The sequence below is a fragment of the Asparagus officinalis genome, chromosome 6 (assembly GCF_001876935.1).
Source record: "Asparagus officinalis chromosome 6, Aspof.V1, whole genome shotgun sequence".
Taxonomy (NCBI): domain Eukaryota; kingdom Viridiplantae; phylum Streptophyta; class Magnoliopsida; order Asparagales; family Asparagaceae; genus Asparagus; species Asparagus officinalis.
In genome coordinates, this window is record NC_033799.1 from 78,282,231 (window position 1) to 78,284,225 (window position 1,995).

A 1,995-nucleotide genomic window follows, 5' to 3' on the forward strand; every position below is an offset into this window, starting at 1 on the left:
CTACCTCATCTCCTGCCGCCGCCTTGCTCTGTCCGATTCCCATCTTGCTGCTGGCTTCAGTGATGGTACCGTCCGTCTCTTCCATCTCCCCTCCGGCCGTCACCTTGCCTCTTTTGGCCCAGATCCCCAGCAAGGCCGCCTCGGTCTCTATTCCCTTTCCGTCTCAGGCCTCGTTATCCTCTCCTCTGATGGAGAACAGCAGCAGCAGCAGCAGCAGCAGCGCCTTGTTATCGCCTTTCAGAATGGGGATGTGAAACATAGAAATAAAAAGACCACCGGCGGGTGTGCGCAGAGCTTAATCGTGAACAAAAACCCGGTTAAGATGGCCTATGTCAGAACTTCACTGGGGGAGCAGCAATAGCAGGTGGTGGTGGGCTGTTCTGCACAGGAGTGCCGGGACGATCGATGGCACGTGTGGATGGGGAGACGCGAGCATGCTTGTGTACGTTGGGCGGTGCTGACAGGATCTGGATTCGGTGATGGAGTGGCGCTAATGTCCTGACTGATCTGAAGGCCTGCAACTAGGCAGATGGTCCGATGCGCCCGAGCCGGAATAGCGGTGGGATATACAGCCTCAAGAATCCAAGTCATGCGCTTTGGATGGCAGGCGGCCGCAGTGACGGTGACGGTGAGGTCCGTGACAACGGGGAGCGTGGTGAGGTACGTTGAGTGTGAGAAAAGAGGTGGATCGTGAGGGCGGTGGATGGTTGTCTGATGGGTAGGCGTGAGGTTGTTGGACAGGTGAGAAGGATTGCGAAGGTCAGAACGGCGCGGACTTTGGGTGAGGTGTGCAGGTTCAGCACTGCCGCTGCGAGGAGGAGGAGGAGAAGGGAAGAGGAGGAGGGAGAAGGCGGAGCGGTGGGCTGCATGAACTGGGGATATGCGGTGCTGGTATGCTCTTCTGGTGAACCTGCAGGAGGAGGGGCAATCAGGGTGTGGGACGCGATGAGCGGGGAGTATTTGTATAGGCTGAGGGAGGGGACGGGGGGAGTAAATGCTGGTACCGCGAGCGTCATTGCCGCCAGCGATAGGTACGTGTCAGCTTGGTCTGAGGACACTGGTTTGCACGCGTGGGACTTTGGTGTTGATGGAGCGGTGCCCTAGCTTTAGCTGAGCTACGTACCCTCCTCGATCTCTATTTTGTTAGTTTAATTTGCTCGCCTCCTGTTCATTGCCATTCTGCTGCTGCTGCTGCTGCTGCGTGCTCATGAAACGTGCGTCTTTTCCCTTTTTATTTTTATTTCTTCCATATGTGGAGCCTTGCTTTCTCTCTTTCTTGATGATGTTTGTTATTAGTAGTGGGAGGATAGGGATTAGGATACTTAATAGTCTTTTCATCAGAATTCTGGCTTGCGCTATGTTTTTGTCTATTTTAGAAGATCCATTCCGTCGTGCTAGCTGTTGCTACTTTGGGCTGAAGTAATTTCACGAGTTTCTCTGTGCATAATTAAGCAAGTTCAGATATATATTTTTTTGTTTTACTTTTTTTTTTCTATTTTTCATGCTTCCTGAAAGGCAGCTTCATATATATCACCGGTTCCAATGTTTATTGCTCGTAGAATGTAGGCGCGTTGATAATATAATATTTTCTTATGATATTGTCTTCTCCTCTTTCTGCGCTTATTTTTTTATTTTTTTATTTTTTGTGGGGGGACGTGTGATGCAGGAAAGAGCGAAATGAAAACAGAAGCTACTCCCTCACAGAGCCGTGGGAGAGCAGCGCTTAAACGATCGTTGAAAACATGGTTACTACGAGAGTTGGGATGTCATTGAAGGCCTGAATAGATTCCGCAGCGTAAGTACTAATGTTTGCCGAGGCATCGCCACGTGTATTACCTTCTTTAAGCGTGCGGGCTAGCTTACATCCCCAATCTCTATTTAGCAAACTGCATCGCGCTACCCGAAGGATTGAAGCTAACTGTCACCGTGAAGGATCAGTGCTCATTTCCATCCACTCGATACGCCAGCCCTTCATTGGCTCCTTTCGCTGCAGGG

The 1,995-nt window shown here is 50.9% G+C and overlaps 1 protein-coding gene across 1 annotated transcript in view; it reads left to right on the forward strand.

Annotated features, from left to right (window-relative positions):
- Positions 1 to 1,397, forward strand: part of LOC109846371 (transcriptional regulator STERILE APETALA) — a gene marked incomplete at its 5' end in the record, with an annotated part of 38,564 nt that extends 37,167 nt beyond the window's left edge. The window contains 3 exon segments of the mRNA XM_020415596.1: positions 1 to 5; positions 7 to 331; positions 682 to 1,397. The exon segment at positions 1 to 5 is cut by the window's left edge and continues 168 nt beyond it. Coding sequence (XP_020271185.1) covers positions 1 to 5; positions 7 to 331; positions 682 to 1,104 — 753 coding nt within the window.